Here is an 18,245-nt window from a genome sequence, read left to right as displayed (position 1 = left end):
AATTGACTTTCTATGTTACTAAATTTTGTTTTAAACACTTTAAACTAACTATATGCATGTAAAAACCACAAAAACAAGTATGCCCATCGCCATACCGGCCGCCCAGGACAAAGAATTCAAAGCAGCCAAGTGCCAAAAATCGATATTTTTGCCATAACTTGTGTGGACATGATTTCTCCCGGGATATTGATATGGTTTAATAGTAAATTAAATGTGCTGAGTTCAATGGTTATAACAAGAAAAAAAAGTTAACTTGAGATTTTTGAGATATTGAAAATTTTTTCGGTTTTTTCAAAAAATCAATAATCCAATTAATGAGTAAAACATCAAAAAAATTTTTCAAAAAGTTCAATTGATTGTCTATCTATTGTTTTCTGAATTTCAACAAACGAACATAAACTGACAAAGTTATGATTTGTTGATATTATAGCCATTTTTTGGTACTTTGTGGACCATAACTCCCCAAAAAAAATGTTTTATCAACTATTCCTTTTGGATTCTAAAATAACTTTTTACGCTCTTTCCAACCATATAGGTCTCAATTTTTTTCAAGGGTTGGGAGTCATTCCATGTCAGTTTTCAAACAAATAATTAAAATTGATTAGTATACTGTAAATGCTCCATCATATACTTTAACTTTGTTTTCTCGGTTCCTATGAGAGATATCAAAAATCTGTCAACTAATAAAATATTCACCATAGTATCACCAATATTTTATCAGTTAACAGATGTCTAATATCTCCGATAGGAATCGAGATAGTTGAGCTCAAAGTGCGCGTATAGGGTGGACTTCAAATATAGGATTACTTTTAAAAGTATCCTAAAATTTTCCATTGGATTGTTTTTCTTTTTGGGTTTTCTATCTTTCTAAAGGGACTATTTTAAAATACACATTAATATTTTAAACCTTCTTTTTGTATTTTTCAATAATTATCTGAAAAAGTCGAAAACCCAAAACAAAACAGCTATGATCAGTTGATTCCACAAAAAGAAGTTTCATAAATTACAAAAACAGTAGTAAGAGGGGAGGGAAGGGGATTTAGTGGATTACTGTAATGACTTTCAGAGAGGGGGTTAAGTAATGTGTCGTGGAGATTAAATATATTCAATGTTACAGGGAATACAAACAAGATCAGTTTCTTCGAATAAAAATTTCTTCGAATAAAAAAATGGGCCAGGATAATACAGAATCATTGGGGGAACTTGTGATGAGATTTTGAGTGGATTCTGAAGTTCAGATGAACGTCTATTCGTCATCATCCTCATCATCGTAGTCTTCGTTGGAGTAGCGACGAGTTGGGCGGGACTTCCGGCGACCAGATGGAGCTTCCTTGAAAAATTTAAAAGATTAGAATATTACCAAAAACAAAAAATTCCTTACCTTCTTCTTTCCAATAATCTCCTCTTCCTCCTCGTCATCCTCTTCCATCGGCTCTGGCTCCGCCTCCTCCTTCTCCGCCTTCTTCTTTCCAGAACTTCCAGCGGCAGCCGATGTGGATGGCTCAGAAGCCGCAGACGTCGATGGCTCATCTTCAGTCTTTGCCACCTTCTCCTTCGTCTCCTCCTTCTTTGTCTCTTCCTTCTTTTTCGGTGTTGACTGGGCAGCAGCAGCAGCAGCCATGAATGCCTGCAGCTGAGCAGCTTGCTGCATCTGCTGGAGCATCATTGCTGCTGGGGTGTTTGCTCCTTGAGCTTGTGCCGCCGTGGCAGCTTGCATCTGGAGCATCATTGCTTGAACCTGAGCTGAAGTTGCACCGCTTTGCAGCGCAGTAATTATCATCGCTTGCTGAGCTGGTGGCATTTTGCTAATCGCAGTCATGAAGGCTTGTTGTTGAACCAGAGCTGCAGCTTGTTGACGTTGACGCTCAGTGACACTTGATGTTCCGCTGGTAGATGGTTTGGACGCTGATGTGGATGGAGTCGGAGTCTCCTTCTCCTTTTTGACAGGAGTGGCTGGTTCTTCTGGTTTCGGTGGAGCCATAAACTTATCGTATTGATCTTTCCACAACTTCAAAATGATCTTCGAGTGCTCCACAATAACACTGCCCTCCTCATTGTACAATGCAGCATTATTGACCAGCAACTCAATATCATCATTAACTTCTTCCATCGTAGTATAACGGCCAGTTTCAATCTTCTTGTTTATTCTATCGAAATCCATCGGCTTCGTCACAATTTGATAATAGTCTGGGAGCTCCTTTCTTGTTGGAAGAGTCTGGAATGGTTCGACAATCAGCGCTTCATCTTCATCCGTATACTCCATGATTGGCGCGAGCATTTCGTTGATCTTCTCAACCAACTCTGGATCCGTCTTTTTCTTCTTATGCGCCAAAACCACGTCATCCATAGTGTCGTCATTCTCATCGAGACCCGCCAGCTTTCTTTTCCGTTGTTTCTTCTTTTCAGCAATATATCGTTCGTTCTCGTCTTCAACCTCTTCAACTTGCTTCATGAACTGCTCTTCAGACATCAGGTCGCCAGAGTAGTCAACCTGAAAAAATCAAAATTTGTTTCATTACGTCTCATTTCAATTCAATTTAACTCACCTCCTTTCTGCGTCTTCTCTGATTCGGTGTCTCGTTGACAATCTCTCTTCCCTCTTCCTTTGCCTTTTCGAGTTCATCAAAATCGAATGACTGCTTCACAATGTCTTCTGGAATCTCTTGCTCCTCTAGAAGGCGTGGCTTACGGTGGAGCTGATTCGCCTCCTCACGACGACGATCAATATCCATGGATTGGAATTGATTAAACTCCTCCTCGGATCGAGCAACCATCTGATTCACAGTCTCATCGTCTGGCACAACCTCTTCTTCATCCTCCTCTTCATCAGCCTGGATGATTCTCTCAAGCATCAGCTTACGCTCCGCCCCTGTGGATCTTTGATCGAACTTTCCAGCTTGGATAACCTTCTCGTCGACGTTCAACTTGTAACGAGCTACAGCCAACATCTTCTCTTCCACAGAATTGGCAGTGATCAGACGGAGCACACGTACTTCCTTCTTCTGTCCGATACGATGGGCACGATCTTGAGCTTGCATATCCTGATGAGGATTCCAGTCAGAATCAAAGATAATGACAGTGTCAGCAGTTTGAAGATTCAATCCAAGACCTCCAGCTCTGGTTGAGAGCATGAACAAGAAATACTCCGAGTCGGGAGCATTGTAAAGAGAAAGAAGATCTCCACGCTCATCTGGCTTCGTGGATCCATCCAAACGAAGGTAGGTGTAGTTACGGAAGTGGAGGAAGTCTTCAAAGATATCCATCATCTTTGTCATTTGGAAGAACATCAAAACACGATGTCCTGAAGCTTTCAGCTTCGGTAGGATACGATCCAGAAGCTCCAATTTTCCAGCCACACGCATCAATTCCTTTCCATTGACCTCGTTAACCTTCCAGTGTGCACGGCAAGAGTCCTCAATGTTCTGGAAGAGGAATGGATGGTTGCAAAGTTTGCGAAGGTGAACAATGGTGTTGGAGAGGGAACGAGCTCCAGATGATGCCTTCGCGTCGAGCAACAATCCCTTCTTCATGTGACGGTAGATGACCTTCTGGAGTGCCGACATGTCACACTTGATGACGTATTCTGTCTTATCTGGCAACTCAGATTCGACCTCCTTCTTCAGACGACGGAGCAAGAATGGACGGAGCACTTTGTGCAATCTTCTGATGATCAACATTGTCTCTTCCTGATTCAATTCCACTTTTTCTCCGGTTGTCGCAAACGGAGCATTGAACCATTGCTCGAAAGTGTCACAGGACGAGAAAATGGACGGGAGCAGGAAATTGAGAAGAGCCCACAGCTCAGGAAGCTTATTCTGAAGTGGAGTTCCAGTAAGGAGAAGACGATGTTGAGCGTGGAAGAATCCGTTGAGCATGTTTGTCAGTTTACTGTTGTGATTCTTCAAACGATGTCCCTCGTCAATGATCATGTACTTCCAGCGTATCTTTCCAAGAAGTGACTTCTCCTTTATGACGTACTCATAAGTGGTCATCAGAACGTTGAAGTCCACTTTACGGATCTGTCCCTCAACACGACGACGAGCATCTTTGGTTCCCTTATAGATGACTGATTTCACATTTGGAGCCCATTTGGCGAACTCGGATTGCCAGTTGGAGAGAGTAGACAGTGGAACAATGACGAGATATGGTCCATTGTTCTGCTTGACTTCCATGAGGTAGGTCAGAAGGGAGATGGTCTGAAAAAATATGGGGTTTCGATCTCTCTACTTAATTTGGGGCGGGGAAGGGATCCAAGCCTAAGCCTCTTCACCGTCTACAGTATGTCGGACCCAAATGATAAAACAGTTGGCAACTCACCTGAATAGTCTTTCCGAGACCCATTTCATCAGCCAGGATTCCGTTCAAATTGTTGTTGTACAACGAGACCATCCACTCGAGACCCTTCAACTGATATGGCTTCAATTGGAGATTCGGATCTCCACCTCCCATTGTCTCATGCTGTTTCACAACCTTTTCCTTAATCTTGTGAGCAGTGGCATAGTAGTCGGCTTCCTGCTTCTTCGACTTCTGATCGTACTCATCCTCCTCATTTCTAGCCTTCTCAATAATCATCTTTGCCTTCATCTCCTCATCCATTCCAGCGTACTCATCTTCCTTCTCCTCTGGTGGCTCAGCAGGAGCCTCTTCCTCGTCATCCTCATCGTCACTGAGTTGATCTCTGGGAACGAGTTGGTATCCTGGATGAGTCTCCAGCCAGATGTCAATCTCTTCTGGAGTTGGCGCTTGGTCTCCAGTCAGAATCTTTCCGGTACTGATCTCTCGAACGTGGACACGAGCTTCATCATCCACCTGATTGCCCTTCTCGATTCTCTTATCTTCTCTCTTTTTCTTCTTCTCTGTTGTCTGATGTTGTTTGAGAAGAGAGCAGAGGGAGTCGACGTATTCATCAGTTTGCTGAAGAAGATACACAAGACGTTGATCCTTCTTCTCATCAAGAAGTGCACGATATCCTTCTTCATCTTCTTGCATAAGTCTTTGCATACGAAGTTTCTCGTTACGAATCTCATCCTTCTTGCGTTCACGCTCATTGTTCTGGTGGTAGGTCCAGACGGCCTTCTTGGCTTTGTGAGTCTTGATGAGATTATTTCTATGGTACTCCTTGAAGTCCTTTCCATGCTGAATAATGGCTTGCATCAAATCAGTATGCTTCTGTCTTCTCTTTCTTTCCTGCTCCATCTTCTGCTGCTTTTCAAGAGTCTCTGTTACTCTGGCCTCTCTCAACGATTGACGTTTCACACGACGGTAGGCAAATGGATTCAGAGCAGTCTCCAGGGTGGTATCTCTCTTCATACAAGACATAACTTCACTGCGAACCTGAAAAAGTTAGATGTGTAGGTGATAGATCAAGGGTACTGTAGTTTACCTGTGTTTGCAAGTTGACAACTCTCAATGCTCTCAGCTCAATTTCAGCTTTGAGTTTCATGTGCTCTGGAATGTCAGCTGGCAGATTGCATAGAAGCTTCATTCGGAGACCAATCCGGTTCTGGATGGCATTCTCTCTCTGTTTCAACATTCCAGCTGGGTCGATTCCAGTTGGTGGAGCAATGGTAGTCGGGCGGTTGCATCTGATCTGGTGGAGACTGAAGATCTGAAAAAGAGAGAAGGTAACTAAAAACTTCTAGAATATTCGAAAAACCAACCTTCATCAAGTCATATGGCAACTTCTCTCCGCTTTCTGACTCTCCTGGATACTCATAAGGCTCTGGGAGTAAGGTGGTGATCTTCGGACGGAGCATCACAGCTTCAGTGACCAATGCCTCTGGTACTGGCTCATTTCGAGCCAGTAGTCTATACGCGGACACTTGAGCCTTCAACTGAGCCAACTGGGCCGGAGTGATTTGTTGGCTGCCTCCTGGAGCCTCCTGTTGACCTTCAGGCATGCCAGCTTGCAACTTCTGCTTCAGAAGCAGTGCCTTCGCGTGACGATGATCATTCTGAAGACCTTGCTCTTCCATTGAGGTGATTGCATTTTCCAGTTTTGAGATGGTCAACTCTTGGCCTTGTCCAGGATCGCCAGCTTGTTGGGTGACGACTTCGCCGGCCGGTTGCGGTGGTTGAGCAGTGAATTGCTCGAATGCCGGACGAGCGCTCATCGTTGGTGTGGTGAGTTCTGGTTTTTGGGATTCTTTTCAGATTTCTTGGTTTATCTGAAAAAAAAGATAATTGAGGCAAAGGATGGGATATTCGGGTAAGAAGGTATCAAAGAATAAGAAAAAATTGATACAAAAAGGTATTTTTGAGTTGATTTTGACCACATTCAGGTGTCTGGAGCTCGGCTGTCAAGTTTCCGATCGCTCTGAAAACTTTGTAGGGTGTAAAACTGACCTAGGTGGAAAACTTTGCATTTGCAGAATTTTTCGAAAATTTGTAGTTTTCCAGCTTTTTGCAGATTTCCCAAGGACACCTATTTTCACGTTTTCAGTACAAAAACGGGAAGTCTTCCAGAAATTGGCAAGTAGCTGAAAGACTAGGAATTTTCTAGAAATTCTGGGCATGCAAAGTTTCCGGTCTAGGTTTGTTTAACACCCTCTAAAGTTTTCAAAAGAATCGGGACCTTGACAGCCGAGCTTCAGAATCTTGAAAATGGTCAAAATGGCCGAAAATTATTAGAAAAATACGTTCTTGTATATCTTATTGACCGGTACTGTAGGTAAACAGGTAGCGAAGAAAATCAATAGGAGCCAACAAAAATATGTCGAAAAATCAATGAGTTCTATGACTGCCAATTTGAATGGTACCGAGGGTACAGTAGAGCGTATTTGCTAGGGCCACACAGTGCACCAAAAATCCTTCTGGGAAGGACACTGTCCGTGAGAAGGACTCCGATTCAAAAAATTTTGGAGAAAATTAGGTTTTTAAGAAAAGGCAACTTCACAAACCACATCATAGCAAGCAACTGGAACATATATTCCTTCTATAATGAAATATCGCAACAACAAAAAAGTGGAAAAAGAAGAGAAAAGAAAGGGGGAGGGAAGGAAGAGATAGCGGGCAAAAAGAGGAGATTCCCGTCATTGAAAAACATAACAACTTTCGGCGCGAATTTGAAATTTATGAAAAAACTTCGTTGATTTGACCTACCAAACTTCTAGGATGTCTATTTTCTACGAAAAAAAAATATTTGAATCCTTGAACTTTTATAGATTTTGGGAAACACCAAAACTCGATAAATCGATATTTGTACATATCCTGCTTTATCCAGCTTTCTGCCGAGAATTTCAAGATTTCTCATCAAAATTATTGATCTTTTGATCAGTATCTAAAACCTATACCCGCCAAAAATTTTGAAGGAAATAGGCCGACTAGGACCGAAAATGGGCCAGAAGGCACAGACTCCCAAGGCCCTCTACAGAAAATTTTGTGGGTCTGGCTGGGGCTATTTGAATGGCCTGCATACAACGCGCGCGCACACACACTGGTTGGACCGCTCAGCAGAAGAAGAAGAGAGGGGAGAGTGTGCGGCGGGGAGAGACGCAGCACACGCCGCTCGTCAGATGTCTGCGTCTCTAGTTATGGGGAAGAAAAAGAAGAAGAAGAAGGACGGGGAGGGCGATACGAGCGAGGCCGTCGGGTGGGGAGAAGAAGAAGAAGAGAACGGGGAGGTTGATTGTGCGCGAGTGGCTTGGGGGGGGGGGGGGGGGGGGAAGAAGAAGAAAAAGAAGAAGAAGAAAACGGGCCGGAGGAGGACAGCAGATGGAAATGAATGGGTGTGTGAGGGGGATTACGGTAGAAGACGTCGTCAGGGGGAAATGAAATGGATAGCGATGTTTTTGGATGAAACCGGGGTTTCTTTCAAGTCCCAAATAATTTTAATGAAATTTTCTGACTTGTACTGTTAGAGAGGAATAAAATATGTGAAAATTGGGAAAAAAACATGAGGGGAGTTCTGACCAAGGAAACAAATAAGGAAGAGAGTGCAAAAGATGAGCGCTCTCTTAGGAAGGTAGATCACAAATATTTTAAAAAGTAGATCAAATATAAAACTTATGAAAGTATGTATAGAATGCAACATTAAGTCGAAAAATTCTTCTCGCTGGTTTTTGAAAAACTCTTGATAAAAATTTGTTCAGTGAAACCTCAAAAAAAAGTGTTCCTAAAATATTCTGCCCTTTAAACAGTGTCGAAACTTTGAAATTTTCAAATTTTTCTTCAATGAGTCCTTCAAAAAATTTTGAAATTTCGAAATCGGAACTGGGCCGAAGAATTTTTCATTTTGACTCTGCCAGGGCCGGCCCGGCTTTCGAAAAGAATGCTAAGATTCACTTGAGCCAAATGTGAACAAAAATGAAGAAACTTAAAGTCAGTTTTTCTCGGATCCTGTAAAAGATATAAAAAAATCTCAACTGATAAAATTTTTATCATGATATCAGCAATATTTAGCTAATTGGATACTTTTTTATATTTTTCACAGGAATCGAGATAATTAAGTTCAAAGTTGACTTTTTCAGCGGGCTTCTAGAGCAAATACGGTGTCTTTGTTCCGGAAAGAAATATCAAAAAAAACTTTCCACCAATTAAATGCTTGTGATTTTATACTACAAAGTTTATAACTGTCAAATTTTTACTGCTATCTTGCGCCTTTTTCAGCGGTAACAGTCAATTTTGGACTTTGGAAATCTTCATTCTGATGAGATATGCCAAAAACAGCACTTTAAAAAGATGAAAGATTAAAATATCCATACAATTCATTTAGATAGATTTAACAAATCAGAATTTTAAAGTTATGGGATCAACGAGCTCCAAACGCAAGAACTCTAAAATTTTGAAATAATCGAATCTGGAAGAATCAGTAGCTTGTGATCTTACAATTTGGCTTTCAATGATTTCATGGCCCAATGGATGTAGAAGTCAAACGACTCAAGTTTGTGCTAGCATAAAATTTAAGAATTGCGTTGTACTGGGCTCAAACTCGCAGTGCAAAAGCTCAAATATTTTGTCGGTAAACTGGTCAAGTTTCAAATTATTTGATCAACTTTGTTTCATAGTATTTTCGCTTTCAAAAACAACATTTCATTTATCTGGGGAACGATTTATTTATTTTTACACTTAATTTTTTTTTGGATTATTTGCAAAAAATAACTTTCTGAACTCAAACATGGCTATGTTGTTGAAAAGGGAAATTGAATAGAAGAAGAAAGGAATCTACACAATTTTCAAAAAAAAAACAACACTGGAAAGCTCATATGAGAAAAAAATGTGGGAGAAAAGAGCTGCAAAAAATTAAAGGATAAGAAAAAACTGTGGTGGGAAAAGAAGAAAGCCGTAGTGTCATCAACATCATCAAAATTAAAATTTTAAAGAAAAAAGTTTTAAATCCATTATCCACAAAGATGGGGAAGTCATGGATTGAGGATATGCTATACACAGACATTTGGTGGTTTTGGGGGGGGGGGAAGAATTTTCGAGAAAATTATGACACATTTCTCAAAGAAAGAAAAAAAAATAAAAAAGGGGAAAGCTGCAGAAATAAAAAGACCTAGAAATCTGAGAGTCTTCTGAACTGAAAACGTTGTTGTACGTGGATTATAAGGTAGGAAGAGGGGAGGACATCGGGATAGACAGATCGACAGATAGACAAGCTTCGGGGGACTAGATTCAGTCGTATTCAACATCTACAGCATCGGATTCATTCGGATGACGTCTGGAAACTATTTGACATTGGATATTTATTACGAAGTTCTAATATCCTAAGATTCTGAGATTCTAAGGTTCTGAGATTCTGAGATTCTGAGATTCTCAGATTCTCAGATTCTCAGATTCTGAGATTCTGAGATTCTGAGATTCTGAGATTCTGAGATTCTGAGACTCTGAGATTCTGAAATTCTGAGATTCTGGGATTCTGAGATTCTGAGATTCTGAGATTCTGAGATTCTCGGATCCTAAGATCCTAACTTTCTGAAATTTTTTAGATCGAAAATGGTACAAAAAGTTACCTTTGTTGTCCGTCTATGCGGCTGATGGTCACGTTGATTCCTAGGTTTCCATTCTCTGAAACATGTCAGAATCAGATCCAAATTTCAAGATTCCGATTTCTTACCTGCGAAAAGCTGTGCTGCACTAGTATCAAAAGCCAAACAATCCGATTGTTGAATCGCAAACGCAACACCCTCATGAATGGATCTTGGTGTAGCTTCCCACGACATTCTTCTTCTGTTTGCAGACAACTCCAATCGATATACAAAATTATCAGCCTCCTTCTTCGATCCAATCAATTGAACAACCGCATAGAACATCTGAGTCGACTGAGCAGGATCGTACTTTTCCTGTTTCTCCAGTACCAACATGAAATTGTAATCGAAGCAACTTTGCATCATAACCCAATCAACAGCACCCGGAAGATTGATATCAGTAGCCAAAAACACAATATCCTCTCCTTGAAGAGTTGTAATACTCTTATGAACTTTCTTCAAATGATCCATGACATCAGCCAGTGCTCCTTGCCATTTACAGCTTGCTCCAGGGCATGGGCAGGAATACGGGCGGTATTCACACAACTCCTCATGATCCATTTTGTCGATGTGATGGAAATTGAGAGGACATCCAGAGTTTGAGAATTTGCATGGAAAACGAACAGTGTTGGCGATCTTTTCAAGGCCCAGGTTGCGAACGGATGCTGAAATTAGTTGGTTTTTTAGAGGAAGGAAGAACTGAAAGACTTGAAAACTTTAAATTGCTTTTTAGAACTTTCCAGACCGCCTGGAACTCATGTTTGCAGGGGTTCAAGTTTTTAAGTGATTCTTCTCAACTCACCCTATATGCGCACTTTGCGCTGAATTATCTCGGCTCCCATGAAAGATATGCAAAGTTTGTCAACTGATGAAATATTTGTGATATCAGTTAACAGATTTCCGACATCTCTTATAGTAACCGAGATAATTGAGGTCAAAGTTCTAGTATTGGTACGGAACTATTACCTTTTTTGTCTCGTTTACAATTACAGGATCTTTGATAGGTAGGCTTTGGAGTAGCCACATTTTTAGGCATATTTCTGTTTAGAGGCATAATCGTCAGTGATTCGAAAACAATTCATCAGATTCGAAAACGAAAAAAGATGTGTGACTGATTTCGAAACTGACTCATATGACATTCAAATCTAATAAGCTGCCATTTGAACGGTCTCTCTCTCTCTCTCTTTGCCATTACTCTATAGATTTAGAGTATTTGCTCTGGCTATTACTTCAAAGATGATAATTCGAATTTCAAAAGTTTTGAATCAAAACTCACGAGTTGGTCCACGGCAAGTTGGGCAGCACTGAAGTTTTGGTCGGCAGTTCGAGCACACCAAATGGCCAGATGGGCATTGCATGTATGGTGGTAGCATGTATTCCAAACAAACTGGGCACTCGAAAACCGATAGAATTTCAGCACTGCTATCATCTGCACCGGCTCCGACGATTGGGATGTGTGGAGCGACGCTTTGCATGGCTTGAGCGACGGTTGGTGTCGAGTGGGTTGTATTACTCGGCGAGCTTCCTTGAATTCTGGCGAACGTCTTCCCTTGTTGTACGGTTCCCGAGGTTACTGTAACCGACGGTGCCATCACAGATGATGGCGATGATATTCGGGGTGTCATCACTTGACACTGACTCGGGATTGTCACCGATGGTGTGTTGCCTGCAAATTTGGAGTTATAGAAAGCAGATTAGCAGATAAGGGTGATTACGGTTGGTCCAAGCAATTAGAGACTCAATTAGTGAAATACTTGGTAGACAACATTTGGATCTCATGGAGATGGGGGTGGAAGAAAAGAGAAAGCTCCGGAGTGTTTTATAATCATGAAGAAAGCAAAAGAAGACAAAAAGAAGCAGCTCATGAGAGATCGGAACATACGGCGCGTGGTTCAAAAAACGGCGGAGGTGCAATAAAATTTACGGATACATATGTCGATTATGAGTCAAATATTTCTAGACAGCTACCTGCTCTTTCTAATCGGAGACACTGAGAAGCTAGATCATCTAGCTTCTCTGCGTCTCTTACTAGCCCTCGCTCCCTCCCCCTCACAGAAGGTCAACCTATACTTTTACTTTCAGCTAATTTACCTCGGTTCCTGTGAAAGATATCAAAAAGTAGTCAACTGACAAAATGTTTCTGATATTATAATAAACATTTTGTTAATTGACACTTCAGGATATCTGTTATAGGAACTGAGATAAATTGGCTCAAAGTGCAAGCATGAGCTTCTCCGAACAAAATCTGTCAAAATGGTCATTTGTAGTTCCTTAAAGTGGGAAACAAAAGAAAGCGATTTGCGTCCGCTTCGGCTCCTAATTGGTGTCGTTTAGTCAGTCAAATGTACATGTGGGGGTTTGGTGTATTCCGGATGAAAGGGTACCAAGAGAGAGCTGGGAGCTTAATGACTGCGGAGCACGCGGAGAATGGATTATGTATACCTTTTAGAAGGATCCAAGTGGTTTGTATGTCAATTTTAAATGAGAAGGGTCCCTAGGCTTTTAGGTTTCAAGTCTACATAAATATGAGAAAAATTAACTCACCATTTTGGTTATTAGACATCTCGTTGTCTCTTCCTCCTCCTCCAACAACCATGTTATTCAGACGATGGTGTTGAGACGCTGAGCTTCTCTGTGACGATGCTGAAGACGACGAGGTGACAACCGTCGGAATCTCGGGGCCAGCGTTCTCGTCCTCCTCGAAAATCAGCTGAGATCGTCGCAGCGATTCGATCACCTCCTGATAATCACCTGCACCGCCTCCTCCCTTTCGATTACTCATCAGCGACGACGCTGACGAAGCTGAGGGCACGCCAGATGATGGTGTTGGTGGTGCTGTTGAGGACGTTGAGGATGACGACGATGATAGCGGATGGTTGTTTGTAGATTGATGCCGTCGTCTTCCCGTCGTCTCTGGAAATAAATGGTTATTGATTAATGTTGAGGGTTGTAGATGGAACGAGTAACGAAGGGGAAGCATGAAATAAGGAATTGGACAATGAGACAGGAGGAAAAGGTTGGAAAGATCGCATTTTCAGAGAACCATGGATAGGATGTTTAATAGCGAACGAAGCAACGATAAGACATAGGAAAAAGAAGAAGGCAGGGGTAGTTGTGACGTGGCAAGGTAGGAGGGGCTAATTGGTCTTTTTTGTCAGTCATAAATGGGTGAGGGCAGCTGCCCAGCAGGTATCATAGAGAACAAAAATTTTCTGCATACTAAGAATCGGTATCTAACCTACAGTACCATTTTTAGGAAGTTTTGGCATTTGGTTGCTTTCAAGCAATGCATCTCATGTCGCTGGTCCGCTTTCCAAAAATGGGTAGCTGACCTACTGTACCAGACAAAAGATATTCCAGTTGGATGCATTATTACGAAAAAGTTGTCAACTACGAAATCGAAGCTCTATATTTTTGTTCAGTGGGGTTTAAATTTTTTAGCCTGATACAATAAAATTTAATGTAGTTTAAAAAAGCAGAACTTGGTCAAAAGTTAGGAAAACCGGATGATCGGCGGCTCAAAAACGGACGAAACGCAATTTCAGTAAAACGGGAAGTTGGTAAATTTATTTAAAAGTTTGTTCTGTCCTGTATATAATAATTTTGCTAATAAAAGTGATAAATAACACAATTAAATATGTATCTACCACTATTCGGACGTATTCAGTTTGAAATTGTTAAAAACGGACGATGAGCGGCTCACGCTGTCGGACCAATATGACAGGAAAAGACAGGGTAAGAGAATGAAAAAAAATCAATTAAAGAGAGCAATTAGGTCGGTTTACTCAAAGAAAAATGGTTTCTGACATGATGTGCTAATTACCAGCCAGTGACATAAATCTGATAGGTACTGAAGAACTAAATTTAACTTTTTCAATTGTTTTGTATATCTAAATTGAGGGTTTAGTACCCCTTGTGCCCCAGGAACTTCAAAATCGTTGTACAGGTGGTCCACAAAAAGTTAACTATTTGAAACGGATGATTGGCGGCTCAAAAACGGACGAAATGCAATTTCATCAAAATCAAGAAACCAGAACTAATTGAAAATTATTGTTGATCATTTGTAAACTACAATGGGGAAAAATCAGGAATCGAACAAAAAAAGGAAATCGTAAAGCAATCAAATGGCTATTTTGGGAGAAGGTCTTTTGTTACAGAACTACATGGCCAAGAAAACCAATAAGTGAAAAACTAGTCCATTATCTTATCAATAGATTTACAAGGGTTGTGGGAGTCAGGTGCTGTTTATCATAGTGAATAAAACGTTTTTATGATCAGCAATTGACAAAATATGAACTAAAAACAAGAAAAAAGGAAGTGATTCTGGAAAAAAGCGTCCAATCGATTCTAAATCAGATGGGAGGGATACCCAGTAAAAGCGGGCATGATATATTACACTTTTTCTATCTTCTTTTTCTTTTTCTTCACCTGGTTTTTGTTTTTTTGAAAGAATAAGAAAAAAGGTTCAAATGGAACTTGTATATAACAAATTGAAAGATATCCGAGTATTATAATTTGCATAAAGTGAGTGAAAAGTGTGGAAGAAAAGAGAGAGAGAAAAAGAAGAAAATATGAAATAAAACGCGTTTCGAACGGTGAGAGACTGTATCTAACGGAGAGGATTAGAGAAATGCTAGAGAGTCATCTTCGCCTCCTTCTAACAACGAATGACTGGGTTTGCATTGGGAGAGAGAGTTTGAGACATTATGGATATGAGAGAGACTGCAGAGGGAGAAAGAGAAAATTAGAGAGTGTGGGTCGGGGAAGAGAGTGTCTCCCAGCTGACATGGCGACCACGAATGAGAACGAAGAGAAGAATCAAATCGATTGAGATGGAGAGAGAGAGAGAAAGGGGGGGGGCAGAATGAGATGAACGGATAAGAGAATAAGTTAGCGGATATGGTAGTCAAAATATATGATAAACGCACAAAAGATTGAAAAAAAGAAAAAAAACGATTGGGCCAACATTAAAATGATGAACAGAAGCATTCTATTGGGACCTTGGAATCCTTAGTCTGGGAATTGCGGAAATTCGAAAATCCGAAAATCCGAGAATCCAAAAAACCGGAAATCCCAAAAACTCTAGAAACTTCGTACAAGACAGGGATGATGAACAAAGGGAAAAACTCAGAACTCTGAATTCCAAAGTTTCTAGAACTCGAAATCTAAAAATCTAGAAAATCTAAAAATCTAAAATCCAAAAATCTGAAAATCGGAAGCTTCAAATCTAGGATATAGAAGTTATAAAACATTGAATCTTTGGATTTTAGAATTACAACCGGAGAGTTCGAGATTTTCAACTTTTCAGAATGCCCGATTCTAAGATTCTAGGAATCTGAGATTCTGAAATGCTGAGATTCTGAGATTCTGAGATTCTAGAATTTCAGAATTTCGAAATTTCAGAGTCCAGAATCATCTCCAACCAACCTGTATTTCTTCTCTTGACCTCTGTATTCGCCCGTCTCCTACCATTCTGATCGATCAGAGGAACTCTGTTGTGACTTAAAATAAATGATGATGACATACTCTCCAGACCAGGTACGGAAATGAACATTTCAATAATTTCCTCCTCATAAACAACCGGTTTCTTTTATACTATTTTTTATTGTCAACTGATGATTTTCGTAAAAATTTCACTTTCCGGGGGTTGAGACGGTGTCTAAGGAGAACATGGTCATACATTTCAAAAATCATGTGAACATTTCAACAAAAATTGATTAGAAGAATCAGCTGGTGTTATCAGGTGCTCATGCTCTTTAGAGACAAAGGGGGTCAATTATCAGAATAATAGAAATGACGTGTTTTTGAAGGAAAAACATAAATATTTGGAGAAACACTGTTCTGGGACAAGAAATGCTTTTTGATTCTAGGGAAAAATTATGTTTTGCAAAAAAAGATAACCCTATAAAATCCTATAAAAATAGTAACATGCCTTATTTTCTCTAAGCAAAGCCTACCGTATTCTTGTAATTCGAGCTCAATTATCTTGGTTCTTTTGCAAGATATCAGAAGTTTGTCAATTAATAAAATGTTTATCATATTAAAACCAACATTTTATCAGTTGTTATAGTAAGGTCTCATGGAAAGCAAGATAATTGAGCTCAAAGTTGAAAGTTAGGGGGTGCTCCTAATAGATGCGCACCTCATACGTACAGGTTGAGCTCAATTATTTCAGTTCTTATGAGAGATATCGAAATGTTGTCAACTGATAAAATGTTTATCATATTGTCGCCTATATTTAATCAGTTGACAAATTTTTGATATCTTTCATAGGAACCGAGATAACTGAGCTCAATGTGCACTGGGCATAGTTGGAAACCGGTTCTTCTTATAAGAATGGTATATAGTGAAAAAGAAGAACACAAACTTTTTTTGTATACAAATACACAAATGTTTTATACAATTGTGTGTTAAAACAATCGGGAAAAAAGACAAAACGTGAGAAGAGCACTATGAACATGAGTCAGAGACGGAAATGAAAAAAAAATGATTTGATTGAAAATTGAAAAATTTTGGCAAATGATGATGAAGACATTTCAGGGTGGAAACTGAAATTTTAGGAAAATTTTGAGATTCAAAATTTAAAATACTTTAAAAGATTTTTAGTTTTTGGAATTCTGAGGTTCAATTAGAATCCTAGAATCCTAGAATCTTAGAATCTTAGAATCTTAGAATCAGAGAATCTCAGAATCTGAGAATCTCAGAACCTTAGAATCTTAGAATCTGAGGATCGCAGAATCTCAGAATCTCAGAATCTCAGAATCTCGAAATCTCAGAATCTCAGAACTCAGAATCTCAGAATCTCAGAATCCCAGAATCTCAGAATCTCAGAATCTCGAAATCTCAGAATCTCAGAATCTCAGAATCTCAGAATACCAGAATCTCAGAATCTCAGAATCTCAGAATCTCAGAACTCAGAATCTCAGAATCCCAGAATCTCAGAATCTCAGAATCTCGAAATCTCAGAATCCCAGAATCTCAGAATCTCAGAATCTCGAAATCTCAGAATCTCAGAATCTCAGAATCTCAAAATCTCAGAATCTCAGAAACTAAGAATCTCAGAATCTCAGAATCTCAGAATCTCAGAATCTCAGAATCTTAGGTTTTTAGGATTTAAGAATCTCCAAATCTCAGAACCTCAATAACGAATCCCTATTTGTTTCATCATCATTGAATTCTATCTTCTTCTTCTGGAAAAAAGAAGAAAAATAAACCGAGTCACATTTTGTGTCCCCCATGAACACAACTTTTTGTGCTAGTCTGTGTCCAATCGGACTGCAAACACAAGTACTATGGCACCATATATAAAAGGGCAACGTGCTGCCACGTGGTAACCTAGAAAATCTACAAACGGAAAACCGATACGTGTCTCCTGAGCAGCACCGGGTTTGCACAGCAGATTGTCTACGTTCCGTCGTCTGCGTCTCTGTGATTTGTGTACTCTCTCACGTCGCCGAGAATTTTGTTGCGGTGAGTTTTTTGTGAAAAGGAAACTGGAGGAGCCGAGAAAAGGTGTTTAACAATGAATGGGACGAGTTTCCGAATAGGTAGATTGTGTCGATTAATTTCATGTTTTGGATTAGGTGAGGTGAGTAATTGGTTTGGTTTAATGAGCTAATTAAAGCACCGGGCCCATATCATTTTCAGTAGTCTGCGGCTCAACGGTCAAGTTTCCGATCACTTTGAAAATTTTGTAGTTTGTAAAACAGACCTAGATGGAAAACTTAGCATTGACAGAATTTTTGAAAATTCCTAGTTTTTGAGCTATTTTCCGATTTCTGAAAGGCAACTGCCTTTTCCCGTTTTCAGTACAAAAAGGGGCGTTTAGTAGAAATCGGCAAATACCTAGCTGAAAAACTGGAAAATTTTCAAAATTTCTGTGAATGCAAAGTTTTTAAACTAGGCCTGTTTTATACCCTTCAAAAATTTCAAAAAGATCGGAAACATGATAGCCGAGCTCCAGACTCCTGAAAATCATCAGAATTACCAGAAAAATACGTTTTTGTATATCTTATTGACCGGTACTGTCATCCAGAAAGTAGGTCACTAAAAGGTATTTATCTGTTTTCCTTCCGGTCATAATTTCTTCTGCATACATAAGCAAAAAGTGCAAATGTGCTCCAATGAGAGAGTATTTCCCCCCTATATGTTTATTATGGGGTTATTCAGGGAGTCGGCAAAAAAGGAAAAAACTCCGCGAAAACTCGGAGAGTGTTCCAATCAAGCTGAAACTTTGGGGAAAACTGGAGAAAACTATAGAAAACATTTTGCCATAGT

General features: G+C 40.0%; 3 protein-coding genes across 3 annotated transcripts; 1 reads left to right on the top strand and 2 right to left on the bottom strand.

Moving 5' to 3' along the window:
• Positions 1 to 1,246: 1,246 nt before the first annotated feature.
• On the bottom strand, positions 1,247 to 6,113 carry CBG08287 (the record flags this gene model as incomplete). Its single annotated transcript, XM_045236077.1, has 6 exons — positions 1,247 to 1,330; positions 1,382 to 2,491; positions 2,547 to 4,196; positions 4,318 to 5,334; positions 5,384 to 5,608; positions 5,661 to 6,113. The coding sequence occupies 6 exons, from the start codon at positions 6,111 to 6,113 to the stop codon at positions 1,247 to 1,249; spliced, it is 4,539 nt and encodes a 1,512-aa protein (XP_045093731.1).
• Positions 6,114 to 9,615: 3,502 nt separating this feature from the next.
• Cbr-siah-1 lies at positions 9,616 to 12,750 on the bottom strand (the record flags this gene model as incomplete). Its single annotated transcript, XM_045236076.1, has 5 exons — positions 9,616 to 9,661; positions 9,954 to 10,008; positions 10,058 to 10,633; positions 11,245 to 11,634; positions 12,513 to 12,750. 5 exons carry the CDS (start codon positions 12,748 to 12,750, stop codon positions 9,616 to 9,618), a joined length of 1,305 nt encoding a protein of 434 aa, XP_045093732.1.
• A 3,554-nt stretch (positions 12,751 to 16,304) lies between these two features.
• CBG08289 lies at positions 16,305 to 17,113 on the top strand (the record flags this gene model as incomplete). Its single annotated transcript, XM_002634453.1, has 2 exons — positions 16,305 to 16,307; positions 16,673 to 17,113. 2 exons carry the CDS (start codon positions 16,305 to 16,307, stop codon positions 17,111 to 17,113), a joined length of 444 nt encoding a protein of 147 aa, XP_002634499.1.
• Positions 17,114 to 18,245: the final 1,132 nt, after the last annotated feature.

Source organism: Caenorhabditis briggsae (genome assembly GCF_000004555.2).
Source record: "Caenorhabditis briggsae complete genome, chrIV, whole genome shotgun sequence".
Classification (NCBI taxonomy): Eukaryota; Metazoa; Nematoda; class Chromadorea; order Rhabditida; family Rhabditidae; genus Caenorhabditis; species Caenorhabditis briggsae.
The sequence above is the reverse complement of the archived record's forward strand: the minus strand, read 5'-3'. Positions and strand labels throughout refer to the sequence as shown.